General features: G+C 38.9%; 1 protein-coding gene across 1 annotated transcript in view; it reads right to left on the reverse strand.

Moving 5' to 3' along the window:
- Pkhd1 (polycystic kidney and hepatic disease 1) overlaps nucleotides 1–14,748 on the reverse strand; it is a 560,304-nt gene that overhangs the window by 41,127 nt on the left and 504,429 nt on the right. Inside the window, exons 62-63 of the mRNA NM_153179.3 lie at nucleotides 5,637–5,772; nucleotides 4,310–4,397 (exon numbers count right to left, since the gene is read on the reverse strand). Of these exons, the coding sequence (NP_694819.2) occupies nucleotides 4,310–4,397; nucleotides 5,637–5,772 (224 nt within the window). The remainder of the gene's footprint in view (nucleotides 1–4,309; nucleotides 4,398–5,636; nucleotides 5,773–14,748) is intronic.

Consider the following 14,748-nt stretch of genomic DNA (forward strand, 5'->3'; position numbering starts at 1 on the left):
TAGATTGCTTTTATCATGTTTAGGTATGGGCCTTGAATTCCTGATCTTTCCAAAACTTTTATCATGAATGGGTGTTGGATCTTGTCAAATGCTTTTTCTGCATCTAACGAGATGGTCATGTGGTTTTTGTCTTTGAGTTTGTTTATATAATGGATTACATTGATGAATTTTCGTATATTAAACCATCCCTGCATCCCTGGAATAAAACCTACTTGGTCAGGATGGATGATTGCTTTAATGTGTTCTTGATTCGGTTAGGGAGAATTTTATTAAGGATTTTTGCATCGATATTCATAAGAGAAATTGGTCTGAAGTTCTCTATCTTTGTTGGATCTTTCTGTGGTTTAGGTATCAGAGTAATAGTGGCTTCATAAAATGAGTTGGGTAGAGTACCTTCTACTTCTATCTTGTGAAAAAGTTTGTGCAGAACTGGAATTAGATATTCTTTGAAGGTCTGATAGAATTCTGCACTAAACCCGTCTGGTCCTGGGCTTTTTTTTGGCTGGGAGACTATTAATTACAGCTTCTATTTCTTTAGGGGATATGGGACTGTTTAGATGGTCAATTTGATCCTGATTCAACTTTGGTACCTGGTATCTGTCCAGAAATTTGTCCATTTCGTCCAGGTTTTCCAGTTTTGTTGAGTATAGCCTTTTGTAGAAGGATCTGATGGTGTTTTGGATTTCTTCAGGATCTGTTGTTATGTCTCCCTTTTCATTTCTGATTTTGTTAATTAGGATTTTGTCCCTGTGCCCTCTAGTGATTCTAGCTAAGGGTTTATCTATCTTGTTGATTTTCTCAAAGAACCAACCCCTCTTGGTTAATTCTTTGAATAGTTCTTCTTGTTTCCACTTGGTTGATTTCACTCCTGAGTTTTATTATTTCCTGCCGTCTACTCCTCTTGGGTGAATTTGCTTCCTTTTTTTTCTAGAGCTTTTAGATATGTTGTCAAGCTGCTAGTATGTGCTCTCTCCCGTTTCTTCTTGGAGGCACTCAGAGCTATGAGTTTCCCTCTTAGAAATGCTTTCATTGTGTCCCATAGGTTTGGGTATGTTGTGGCTTCATTTTCATTAAACTCTAAAAAGTCTTTAATTTATTTCTTTATTCCTTACTTGACCAAGGTATCATTGAGAAGAGTGTTGTTCAGTTTCCACGTGAATGTTGGCTTTCCATTATTTATGTTGTTATTGAAGATCAGTCTTAAGCCATGGTGGTCTGATAGGATACATGGGACAATTTCAATATTTTTGTATCTGTTGAGGCCTGTTTTGTGACCAATTATATGGTCAATTTTGGAGAAGGTCCAGTGAGGTGCTGAGAAGAAGGTATATCCTTTTGTTTTAGGATAAAATGTTCTGTAGATATCTGTCAGGTCCATTTGTTTCATAACTTCTGTTAGTTTCACTGTGTCCCTGTTTAGTTTCTGTTTCTATGATCTGTCCATTGATGAAAGTGGTGTGTTGAAGTCTCCCACTATTATTGTGTGAGGTGCAATGTGTGCTTTGAGCTTTACTAAAGTGTCTTTAATGAATGTGGCTGCCCTTGCATTTGGAGCATAGATATTCAGAATTGAGAGTTCCTCTTGGAGGATTTTACCTTTGATGAGTATGAAGTGTCCCTCCTTGTCTTTTTTGATAACTTTGGTTTGGAAGTTGATTTTATCCGATATTAGAATGGCTACTCCAGCCTGTTTCTTCAGACCATTTGCTTGGAAAATTGTATTCCAGCCTTTACTCTGAGGTAGTGTCTATCTTTTTCCCTGAGATGGGTTTCCTATAAGCAGCAGAATGTTGGGTCCTGTTTGTGTAGCCAGTCTGTTAGTCTATGTCTTTTTATTGGGGAATTGAGTCCATTGATATTAAGAGATGTTAAGGAAAAGTAATTGTTGCTTCCTATTATTTTTGTTGTTAGAGTTGGCATTCTGTTCTTGTGGCTGTCTTCTTTTTGGTTTGTTGAGGGATTACTTTCTTGTTTCTTCTACAGCATGATTTCCGTCCTTGTATTGCTTCTTTTCTGTTATTATCCTTTGAAGGGTTGGATTCGTGGAAAGATATTGTGTGAATTTGGTTTTGTCGTGGAATACTTTGGTTTCTCCATCTATGGTAATTGAGAGTTTGGCCGGGTATATTAGCCTGGGCTGGCATTTGTGTTCTCTTAGTGTCTGTATAACATCTGTCCAGGCTCTTCTGGCTTTCATAGTCTCTGGTGAAAAGTCTGGTGTAATTCTGATAGGCTTTCCTTTATATGTTACTTGACCTTTCTCCCTTACTGCTTTTAATATTCTATCTTTATTTAGTGCATTTGTTGTTCTGATTGTTATGTGTCAGGAGGAATTTCTTTTCTGGTCCAGTCTATTTGGAGTTCTTAGGCTTCTTGTATGATCATGGGCATCTCTTTCTTTATGTTTGGGAAGTTTTCTTCTATTATTTTGTTGAAGATATTAGCTGGCCCTTTAAGTTGAAAATCTTCATTCTCATCAATTCCTATTATCCGTAGGTTTGGTCTTCTCATTGTGTCCTGGATTTCCTGGATGTTTTGATTTAGGATCCTTTTGCATTTTGTATTTTCTTTGACTGTTGTGTCAATGTTCTCTATGGAATCTTCTGCACCTGAGATTCTCTCTTCCATTTCTTGTATTCTGTTGCTGATGCTCACATCTATGGTTCCAGATCTCTTTCCTAGGGTTTCTATCTCCAGCGTTGCCTCGCTTTGTGTTTTCTTTATTGTGTCTACTTCCCTTTTTAATTCTAGTATTGTTTTGTTCATTTCCATCACCTGTTTGGATGTGTTTTCCTGTTTTTCTTTAAGGACTTCTACCTGTTTGGTTGTGTTTTCCTGCTTTTCTTTAAGGGCCTGTAACTCTTTAGCAGTGCTCTCCTGTAATTCTTTAAGTGACTTATGTAAGTCCTTCTTGATGTCCTCTATCATCATCATGAGAAATGTTTTTAAATCTGGGTCTAGATTTTCGGTTGTGTTGGTGTGCCCAGGACTAGGTGGGGTGGGAGTGCTGCGTTCTGATGATGGTGAGTGGTCTTGATTTCTGTTAGTAGGATTCTTAAGTTTTCCTTTCGCCATCTGGTAATCTCTGAAGCTAGCTGTTATAGTTGTCTCTGTTAAGAGCTTGTTCTTCAGGTGACTCTGTCAGCCGCTATAAGCAGACCTGGGAGGGTAGCTCTCTCCTTAGTTTGAGTGGGCAGAGTATTCTCTGCAGGCAAGCTCTCTTCTTGCAGGGAAGGTACCCAGATATCTGGTGTTCGAACCGGACTCCTGGCAGGAGTTCTGTTCCACTCACTAGAGGTCTTAGGATCCCGTGTGGAATCCTGTGTGGGCCCTTGCGGGTGTCGGGCGACTCTGCTGGCAAGGTACGCCAGGGCTCGAGTGGAGCAGAAGGGGCTTGTGCCCCAGGTTAGGCCTGGGTAGTCCTCTTCCCTATTTACCGCAGTCTCAGGTTCCACTCGATTGGATTGGGGCAGGGGCTGTGTTCCACTCACCAGAGGTCTTAGGATCCCGTGGGGAATCCTGTGTGAGCCCTTGCGGGTGTTGGGCGAGATTCTGCTGGCAAGGTACCTCGGGGCTCGAGTGGAGCAGAAGGGTGCAATTAATTCTTAATAGGGTCCCAATTGTTTGGATAAAGCTGAAGGATGCCACCTATGTATTAGTGTGCTGAAATTTAATATTCCTTGAATATGTACTTATGAGAGGAAATTTTGGGATTCTGGTGCACATTCTGTCAAGTTTTCTAAAAAGAAAAAGATTTCACATGGAAAATTATAAGAATCATATATTCAGTAGAATTTGAGAAAGAACATGTAATTTGGATTTGTAAGGCCATCAGGTGGAGCGTCCATGATTGAATACTAATGGATTTTTAAAGGGGACACATGAATACGCACAGACATACACACTGTACATGAACACACACATATACACACATACTCTACATACACCATACACACACATATACCACATATAAGCACATATTTGCACATGCATGTGTGCATGCACATGTGCACATGCACACACACACACACACACACACACACACACACACATACACACATACAAACATCCACACCTACTTGCACACATATTCCCTCTCCTTTGCATGTAACACCCTGTAGTATTTATGGCATTATGTCAGAAAAAAAAAAAAAAACACTAGCCCTTAAAACTCTAAAACTATGAAACAAACTCCTTTTTCTTTGTAAAATTGCCAACTTCAGATGTTTTGTTATAATGAAACAAGTAAGACAATATGAACGTTTGTGCGCAAGGTCATAATAAATACTTAAAAGTCACTGGCACCTACCTTTAAGCACTGATTCAGATGCTCCCTCTAGAGAAACTGAAATAATCCAGGGTTCTGAGGGGAGACCCAAAGACTCTACTCTCTCATTCTGGAAATAAGTGAGGAAAGAGAGAAGGCTAGATTAAGAATATCATTTTTTTGACGTTTCTGAAAAAAATGATGTGTTCACACATATATGTTATAAATCACACTTGTACTCCATAGAAGAGAGGAAATGAATGAATGCATTTCTTCTCATATAAGCATCAAATTTGGCTTATTGAAAGGAGAAAAGTTATTCTATGGAGACTTAAAGCAGGATGTGCAAGAGGAGAAAGTGGAATGGAGTCACAAAAGAAGGGTATCACAGCTATCCTAAGGAAGCTAGTAAGAAAGAAAGGGGATGGAAAAAAGCAGGCTGAGAAACAGCTCTATGATACAGCACTTGCCTCACAGAGCCACCACTCTGGGTTCAGTGTTCCATGCCCTCAAAAGGAAAAGCAAGAAGCAGAACCAAAGCCATGGAGTCTGAACGCAAGATTTTATCCAAGACATGAATCTGCTTTAGTCTCCAAACGATGACACCATTGCATACACTAGCAAGCGTTTGCTGAAAGGACCCTGATATAGCTGTCTCATGTGAGACTAGGCCGGGGCCTAGCAAACACATAAGTGGATGCTCACAGTCAGCTATTGGATGGATCACAGGGCCCCCAATAGAGGAGCTAGAGAAAGTATCAAAGGAGCTAAAGAGATCTGCAACCCTATAGGTGCAACAACATTATGAACTAACCAGTACCCCGGAGTTCTTGTCTCTAGCTGCATATGTATCAATAGATTGCCTAGTCGGCCATCACTGGAAAGAGAAGACCATTGGTCAAGCAAACTTTATATGCCCCAGTACAGGGGAACGCCAGGGCCAAAAAGTGGGAATGGGTGGGTAGGGGAGTGGAGAAAGGGCATGGAGGACTTTTGGGATAGCATTGGAAATGTAATTGAGGAAAATACATAATAAAAATATTTTAAAAATAGAAAAATAATTCGATCAAAAAAGAAGAAGAAGAAGAAGAAGAAGAAGAAGAAGAAGAAGAAGAAGAAGAAGAAGAAGAAGAAGAAGAAGAAGAACAGAACCAACACGGGGAGGAAAAGCATTAGAGGTCTCTGTTTGCCTTTGATAAATCTAAAACCTTCATAGGAAATGCAAGAAGATATGGTGTAATATGCAAGAATAACCAACATAGTGAGTAAGATCTTCTACATTCATGTGGCAGTCGCTCTGTAAATGTAGATGGGGATGTTTAGAAAGAAAGCATATTCTGTGGAGAACTTGTCAGATCTGAGGAGCTACCTTCTCATCCAGGAAGACAAGCCGTGGCTGAACTGGCAATTCTATTCCCACTTCTCCATCAGAAGGCTGCACCAGGATGGAAAGCTCTGAGGGCCGGGTGTATATCAGGTTCCCAGTTATTAAACTACTTGCATTTCTAGAAAAAAATAAATGAGGTCAAAACATCCACAAGATTACAGAGATCAATCATTGCAGTAGCTGTTTCTCATAGAACAGTTGAACTTGTGAGAATACTTGAGTTGCCTGTATTTCTACAAACCATAAATATACTGCAGTGGATAATTCTATATTTGCTCATAAACTATGTGTCTTACATATTATGGATTATCTATGCTTAAAAATGTGTGTTAAGCATAGGAAAGTGAAATTATAATTTCTACCAGCATATATTAAGTTAGGCTCCAACAGACTTCAGTGAACAATATGATGAACTAAGATGTTTACATGGCAAGAATATTCTCAGCCATAAACTGTTGAGCCAACTCTTCTGGGAAATTCTGATTTGTACCTTATCCCAATGTCTAGGGCACAAATACTTTTCAGGAATGGCTTAGTCCAAAATGCCTAGATGCCACTAAACAAACCTCAGAAGAGATTACTCCAACTCCAGCATGGTGCCATTTTGTATTCACACTTTCCAAACATACTTGCATTAAGTAGATCCCTTAACTGTACATTAATTGTAGTTTTTACATTCAGATGGTGCATATCAAGGAAGTAGTAGATATTCACTGAGTCTGTGTGCTATGTGCTATTAGCCTGCCTTTCCTGTATAAAGCTATTATATCTTTAGAATCACACTGTGAGCTAGATACTTTTATTATATTTGAGGAGTTTGAGGTTCAAAAAGAAGGATGTAGCAGAGGTCTTTTAAACTGTAACTATTTTTGCCACTGATCCCGTGAGCTATACTGCACTCTTGTTCAAACATGCATGCTAATTGCTGGTGAGACTTAGCATAAAATAACTATATAGCTCCTGATATGCTGAAACAACTTTGACTCAGGTGCTTTGGTGTGCTGAAAGATGTAACTTAGGAGAGCATTAAAAACTCACACGTCCCCTTATCTTATGTATTACATATCATAGGCATGCAACACATGTGTCACAAGTAAATGGAGATCTATAGATAACATGTACTATATATTCTACACCAACATTTAGTATTATTTGATAAGCTACTTTCAGAGTAGTTAGCACTGTCTCATCTAATAAGGTTTTCATTATATTTTATACTATTAGCATCAATTAAATATTTGTAAGTCACATATTCTATTTTCTCTCTTCTACTGTCCACTTGCAGAAGTAAGAAAGGATAAAGTATTATTTATCAGAGGTAGCTTATAACAGGTAAAGGTAGATGTTATTTCTGAAAGAGGAAATAATGGAGGGATGATTACAATGTGTTTTTTTTTTAATGAAATGAAGTTTCTATATGGGGAACAATTTCCTTGTGCTGGATGAAGCACAGAAAGGTACGGGCAGAGTGGGAGCATATGGTCCTAGGAACTTGGTTTATCCACTAAGCTAAGGCGCTGGCTGCTGAAACCTCTCCCTGGAAGTTCTGTACCCAAGCATATATTAGTTTGCTTAGCCTGAGTAGCTAAGGTTCTTTTCTTTGTTAAAAAAGGAACAGAGCACACTAGAGTTGTTTTTTAAAATCTATGCCAGTATGCCAGTATGCCAGTATTTCCCCCTACCCCAGGTTGGGATGGTGCAGATTCTCTGCATTCCTCTCCTACACTCTTCCTCAAATGTCTTCTGATGGGACATGGGTATGGGTAAGCAGCTTGTGTTAAGGAAACTGAAAAACTCATTAAAGACTCTGACATAAGTTCATTGGTATCTGGAGACACTAGGTTGGGAAGCAGTGGACTGAACACTTACAGAAAGGCCTATTCCTGACACACTTTAAAGTTTATTGTGAGCAAACATCTCTTATTAAATGTAAACAGCATCTCACTGGAGGTCAGAGACTGGCAACTGCAGCATATCCCAAGGTAATACCACTTTAAGCTCCACATAAACTCCTAAGCAGTTTCTGTCCTAAAACCTGACCGTAGGTGGTACAGTTTTTTACGATATGTTATAATAGTGCAATAAATCTGTTAGCTTAAAATCGAATCTCCGTGGCCTTTTAGAGAAATCATCATTAAATGCTGGGTCCTGTTAATGATGCCATTGAAGTGAAATTGTTTAATCTGCTAAGGGGGTGAAAGGTCACCAAATGAATTTTTTATAATACATCAACTTGACACGCAATAGGGAAAACTGTAATAGATAAAAGCAAAGGAAAAGGGCACTGTCTTCTTCTGATAGGTCAATAGCAGCCAAGAGAGTCACTCATCCACTTTCCTTTCACGATGGGGCTCCTTTTGCATTTAATATGGACACCCAATTAATACCTCAGTACCACAGACAACCTCATTTTAGGTGACTTATAGCAATTTCTCCCCCTTCCCTGAAATGAAAGTGATCACAATACATCATAGCATTGTGCGAATTAACGTTAATTGATTCAGGTTACCAAGCAATGATGGGCCACTTATATAATCTAGACGTTATTGGGTGCTAGAAGGGATGGAGGGAAGATTAGATTCCAGTGTCCGTTGCTGTGACGACGGGAGTCACCTGACACCTTGTTAGACAGTTGTAAGGTTCTATTGCTGGCCCCAGTGGGGTCGTCAGTAAACTAGAGTGATGTCCAAACATCATTACACGCTGCTCCAATATTAAAGCAAAGGGATTAGCAACTTATTGCAAGCAACCTGGATTTGTCATTGTGCTGTCGTTATCCAATTTCCAACTGCTAATGTGACTGTAGCCTGCAGGCAGAAGGACCTACAGCCAAACTTTAAAAAATGGGGGAGGAAAGTTCCCTCCATCTCCTCCAGTTTCAAACACTATTTAACAGCTTGCAATACCCAGTCAAGTATGTGTAATATATTTCTCCCTGCAATGCTTAAGTCCAAACTGAAGAAGGAAGATCATGACATTGCAAAAACTTTCCAGCTCAGAGACCACCAGTACTCTTTCCAGCATGGGCTTCTAAATCTAGTGCCACAAAATGCATATCTCCTAAACTTGGCCACAGTGCAAAGAAAGGACAAGATAAGACTTGCATAAACATAGCAAATGGAAATAAATAAATCCTAGAGGTGAACCCTGTCTTTCAACAAGATCTTCTGGGATGACTAGGGTGGTGTGTGGGATGTCTGGCACTTCCTCTTCATTGTGCCCTTCCCCAGGATTGTTAACTAGTTTTCCACTAAGCCAAACGAAATAAAAAGCAATCAACTAAACAAACCAAAAAAACAAAAGTAATCTTCCTGTTTTGATTTAATGTCCAAGGTATCCTGAGCACCTATGGTCTCTCTTTTTCCAACATATTAGACAAATGATATAGTCTATATGTATCATAGAGAGGACTTGTAAAAGGGGAATGGGGAATTTCTGTGCCCTGGAAGAAAAAGTTTTCCAGTCAATTCCATTTGACAATCAATGTTAGACCTCCTAGTTTGTACAAAAATTGCTTGAGGCAATGTGAGATATGCAAAGATAAATAAAACACGGTGACTCTGCCCCTGTGGAAGACTCTTCTGTACCTCTGGAAGACAAGAATGACTTTCCTAGCTATCCTTCTGAGTTGATACAACCATTTTATTCACATTTAGCGATCCTCATGATCCCTATTAAACCCAGGCTGGCTCCCTTAGCAACTGCCCTCCCCAGTTGGTAAGAAATGTCTTATGATCTGACAGTTTCCAACTGGTACTATGGTTCTGTCATTTCAAGCCCAACACATTACAAGTCTCTACTTTATCTCCCTATAACACTTCACCATCTCAGTACCTGTCATGTCCTTTCTTTGCACATAGGCCATCAATCCTCTCCAGAAGGGTATTACTGCACATCTTAGCCTGACCAATTTCAACTTTGAGTACACTGTCCACAGCAGGCTTACTTCTGAGCTCATCCATTTATGACTAAACTCTTGTAGTGGCCTGAAAGTATCCATTTCAGAAAGCAGTATGCCAAGTATAAACATGGTATATCTTATGAAGGTTTCAATGAGAAGCAAACATCCAGGAAACAAACCTAAAGTACTGTAATTGGTAAGTTACCTAAGATACTATTTTATGAAAAATCTAGCCTGAATAAAATTATGGATTAAAGTTGCCTAGAAAACTGGAAGACAGATATTAAGATCTATACAAGTATTCAAACTTTTCTATTTATGTGGAGGTACTGTAACAGTAAAAGTCTTGGTAGAAACCACTCAGGACCTTTCTAATAGAAGAGAATAATACAAAATAGTAAGGATTGGGACATGTAGGTCTCTGTGCTCACAAAGAAGCATAAGGGGAACCTGGAGTGTCAAGCACACACAGTTGTTCCCTCAATGGAAGGGATCTTGTACTTGCTCTCCACCCAGAAGGCTGGGGACAGATGTGTTTACTAGTCCTGTGACATATGCTCTATCTGTGTGGCGAGAGACTTTTCCAGTACTGAATTCTCCTGCAAACCCTTATCATAATTTGTTTTGTTAGTCCATCTATACAACCTATCTTTCTGGACGTAACAAAGAGTTTTGATGTAGCTGTATCCTATCTGTATTTAGCTTTCTTTGTCCTTTTGTTATGTATAATTCATTGTACATGTGAGAATGACTTAATCATCATAATAACTTTTCACCAAATTGTGCTATGCTTAAATATGCCTAAAATTAACTACTCAGGGTCAGACTCCAGATCTTTGAACCAATACTGGCTGCTTGGTCTTATTGATTTAAACCATCTTCTTGCCTTCAGCAGATCATCTCTCTTCAGGCCTCCTGCAGACAGTTACACCTGACTGTCAGACTCAAAAAGCTAAATAGCTATTATGATGGCTGATTTGCACTGTGAATTGACTGGACTTACAATTACACAGGAGGTGGTGAGACACATTTCTCAGTGTACCTTTGAGGATCTTTCAGAGAGGGTTAGCTCAGGAAGAACGACTCAGCCTGAATATGGTGATTATAGGTTGGGGTGCCTATTGTTTGGGGGACATGGACATAATAAAATGGGAAGAGCAGATAGCATTCAGAGCACTAGCATTTGTTTCTCTGTGTTCTGGCTTATGTCATGTGACCTGTTCCATGCTCCACCTTGCCTTCCCCATTTGGGTACTGATGGTTCTTAGACCTTAAGACAAAACAAGCCTATCCACCCTTGAGTTATTTGTTAGGTATTGCGTTCATAGAGCTAGGAAAGCTTCTGAGAACAAGTCACTGTCTATGAAAAATGCTGAATGATGCCTGGTTATGAATAAAATCTGATTAGGTTCTCTAGGGAATATAAACTCAACTGAAACTGTGACTACTGAGTAAACATTATACAGATGAAAGCATACTTACGTTATTAGAAAAATAACACGGCTGGGCTTGTTCATGTTGAATTGGTTAATTAATTCCTTCTTTGCTATATCAACTTTTTGTTTAAAGTTTGAAAATTTCTTACATAAATACGCTGCATTTATATCATTTCCACTTTTTTCTCCCCTCTAACTCTTCCTATTCTCCCCTACTTCCTACACATACAAACACACATGCACATGTATACACATGTACCCTATTAAATGCTAAATCCATGTAGTATTGTTTATATGTACATGTATGTGAAGTATAATGTAACATATTTTCATTAAATAATTGAGAAAATAGTTTAATTATCCATACTTGAAAAATCTATATTTTCAGAGTACTGATATAATAAAATAACTTAATATGCATGCTATATACAATAATGTTTAAGTTTGTATAATATGTTGGACATGATAGATATTCTAATAATGTTTGGGAATAAAAATTTGTTGAAATATGAGTTTTCATGAGGTTTCTTATTTATCAAAATACCCACTATATGTTCATATGTTTTACTGTGTTTTCAAAGTAGTTTGGACTAATTTTTGGAACTGGAAACTAATGTGCCTGAGGACAGAGATCTGATAGGTTTACAGATGTCAGTAATAGTAACAGATTATAGATAACAACTTGTTCATAAGAAAAGCAAAGGAAAAAATGTAATCTTCAGAACAACAATCAAAGATGCAATTGTCTCAGAGCACTTGGTATAAAGCCTAAAGCCATTATTGGAGACATAGGGGCCTGAAATAAATGACAATTCTTCTGATGACCCAGAAGAATCATCAATAAAAGGGACTGTGGATTGTGAATGAGCTTTGAATGCTCTGATATTTCCCATTTGATAAGGCTAGGTATTCAACTTTCACTGAAATTATTTATTTCTTTTCTTTTTAGCCCAGGATAACCTCAAATGCATTATTATGCAAGTACAACCATGAACTTCTGATCTTCAGCCTCCTCCACACAAGTGCTGCTGTTGTAAGTGTGTGCTATCACACAAAGTTACATGGCAAAGGACATACCCAAGGATTAAGGCACAATAAGTATGCACTCTACCAATTGATTTATAGTGGTAGGACATTTTGAAGACTTTTAAAAATGCTACAAAATAAAACCCAAATATCAGTTGCATAGAATGTTTGCTAAAGGAGCAACATCTCATTTTCCTAAAAAGGAGCACATAGGAGGTATACAGCAGTATGCTACTTATCCAACTTAACCAATTTATGCATTTGTACTATACTTAAATGTTCTTTCATGATTCTACCTTGTGTTAAGGTGACATAAATACATGAATTTATAAGGTCCTAAAGTGGGGATTGAAGAGACGGCTCAGCATTTAAAGAATATATACCATGCTGGCAGAGGCAACTCAGTTCCCCACACCCTTGTAGAGCCACTCAGAACTGCCTATGACTTCTGCTCCAGGGAATGCGATGCTCTTTTCTGGACTGTAAGAATCCACACTCACATGTACATCCTACACAAAGAAATAGACACACATTTAAAAATAAAATGTTTTCAAAAGGTAGTACTATGTGAGGAATGAACACACATGTGTGTGCACATGTATTTTCTCCAGTGAGGTCAGGAATCTAAGGCAGACATGGATGGGCTGCTTCAGTGTTCGTGGAGATGTATTCTGAATGAGTCTAATAATAAACCCACTCAGATTGAAGGGTTTTCTCGAGAACTCCTAGGCTACCATGCAATCCCCATCTTGCACTCATACTATCTATCTATAATTCCCCTCCTTCCTTCCTTCCTTCTTTCCTTCCTTCCTTCATTCATTCATTCCTTCCTCCCTCCCTCCCTCCCTCCCTCCCTCCCTCCTTCCTGTCTTCCATCCTTTCTTTCTTTCCTTCCTTCCTTTCTTTCTTCCTTCCTTCCTTCCTTCCTTCCTTCCTTCCTTCCTTCCTTCCTTCCTTCCTTTCTTCCTTCCTTACTTCCTGTATTCTTTTTTTTCTGTGTGTATTTGCTAATATGTGTTTCTAGTTGTATGAATGCATATGTACTTACCAATTCCTATATACATGTGCAAATGGAGCTCAGAAGCTGATTTTAATTTCTTCCTAGATGGCACACTATTTCATTTATTTATGCAGGGTGTCTCACTTGAACTCATTTAGCTATGTTGACTAGTCTAGATAGCCAGCTTGCTCTGAGGATCTCATGCCTCTGTCTCATGAGCACTGAGATTATAGGCAGGCACCATAGTAGTCTAGCATTTCCATGGGTGTTATAGTACTGAACTCTGGTCTGCATGCTTACAGAGCAATTACTTTACTCACTTCACTAAGTCATCTCCACAGTTCCCTTACATCATTTCTATGGGCTCTTTACTGCCCTTAATCATGAGGAATCAAGTCCTTCTCACACCTCGAATTGCTGTCTGCTTTCCCTGTCTGGTTTTCTTCCTATGGTAGGAAAAATTCTGCTCTTTTTGAGACTTATGTGTTTGACTGAGCCAACTATAATTCTGCATATTCGTCACATCTTATGGTCAAAATGCACCACAGAATGCAGCAAAACCATAAAAGTACATCATTCACAGTGTCAGCAGCTTATAGAGGTGCATCATGGGAGGACACAGAAATGCTGCCAACTACAGACATCTTTGGTTTTAACAGCCAAGCTTCTGTAAGGGAGATAGCTAGAATATTTTTAGATGTCTGTGTATATTTGTGTGTGGGTATGTTTGTGTGTGTGTGTGTCTCTCTGTGTGTATGTACCAGAATACATATACCCTGGATCAAGATATAAAGTAGTCAGCAATTTAAGAATATATCAAACTCAAGTTTCTGGCCTCCAGAAACACAGGTACATAGGAGTCTATAAATTCTTATTCTAGTAGGAAGATGAATGAGGCAGGGACAGAAGAGAGAAATGAGGAAGAGATGAAAGACATACAAAGCTGAATGAAGGCCAAGCTTCTAGTGAAAGGAAAGCAGGCATTAATAACTATTCTGTCAAGATTCCTGAATACAAAGTAAATCCCATCCTGGTGGTGGTCCTCTAGCTTGAAGAGAGACATATAGAATGTGAGTTCATCTCTTCCCACTGAAAACTCTACTAAAACCACATGAAGCATAAAACTTGGTAAAAAAAAATAGCAAGTAAATACAAGAATGAAGAAGATGGATGAATAGCTAACTAATTGGATGTGTCAACAGAAGTTGGAAAAACTGGAGAACAAGTCCATGCAACTGATCTAAGTGGGCAGAAGAAACTTGAATCCTGAATTCCTGGAGGGAGAATAAAGCATAAACGGACACATTGACTATATATCTAAAATGTAGGTAGCAGCTTCATTTCTCCCCACTTTCCAAAATGCTAGCTTCATGAAAATAAGTAGTGGTTTTCTGGAAATATAAGTTTACAACATGGCCTCATTCTGTAACCCCTATATAACAAAAGCGACCTTCTGGAGACTTCATTAGTGCTCCCCTAAAAGGCTTCATCCTTAGACTCATCTCTGCTGCATCAAGGTCAATTCATTAGTTTGCTGATGGCTCTCCAAGGAGTTCAGCGGAGGTCCTAGCTGATACTGGTGAGAGCTGAAAGACATGGAGCTGGCCTCGGGGCCTCTGTATGCCTCCAAGGCTGTTAAGCGTACAGTGCAATGTTCAGGGGCATAGGCAATCTTGCTAAATGTTTGTGAATTCTGTGGGGGGAATGCTGTTTCTTACTTGGTAGAGACTT

Source organism: Mus musculus, chromosome 1 (assembly GCF_000001635.26).
Source record: "Mus musculus strain C57BL/6J chromosome 1, GRCm38.p6 C57BL/6J".
NCBI lineage: Eukaryota > Metazoa > Chordata > Mammalia > Rodentia > Muridae > Mus > Mus musculus.